The sequence below is a fragment of the Cariama cristata genome, unplaced genomic scaffold (genome assembly GCF_000690535.1).
Source record: "Cariama cristata isolate BGI_N322 unplaced genomic scaffold, ASM69053v1 scaffold42229, whole genome shotgun sequence".
Classification (NCBI taxonomy): domain Eukaryota; kingdom Metazoa; phylum Chordata; class Aves; order Cariamiformes; family Cariamidae; genus Cariama; species Cariama cristata.
Window position 1 is genome coordinate 1 of NW_009634838.1, and position 325 is coordinate 325.

Genomic DNA, 325 nt, shown 5'->3' on the forward strand with positions numbered 1-325 from the left:
CCCGCTCCCGCCCCGGGCCCGCTGTGCTGTGCTGCCGTCAGACGTTCCAGGGCCCAGCTCAGTTCGGCAATCGACGGATAAAAAACAATGAACCCGTTTCTGGATCTACTCCTGGTTCTGGCTACGCTCATCTACTCCTACCTGGAGGCTTTTGTGAAGCTTTTTGTCCCTGCCAGGAGAAAGTCTGTCAGCGGAGAGCTTGTTCTCATCACGGGTGCTGGCCATGGCGTGGGGAGAGCGACTGCCTTCGAGTTTGCCAAGCGTCGAAGCAGGCTGGTTCTGTGGGACATCAATAAGGTAATGGCGCGATTCCTGTCTCGGCTCC

The 325-nt window shown here is 57.8% G+C and overlaps 1 protein-coding gene across 1 annotated transcript in view; it reads left to right on the forward strand.

The window, feature by feature from the left end:
* Positions 1–87: 87 nt before the first annotated feature.
* Positions 88–325, forward strand: part of LOC104167127 (estradiol 17-beta-dehydrogenase 11-like) — a gene marked incomplete at its 3' end in the record, with an annotated part of 2,382 nt that continues 2,144 nt past the window's right edge. Inside the window, exon 1 of the mRNA XM_009707275.1 lies at positions 88–297. Coding sequence (XP_009705577.1) covers positions 88–297 — 210 coding nt within the window. The remainder of the gene's footprint in view (positions 298–325) is intronic.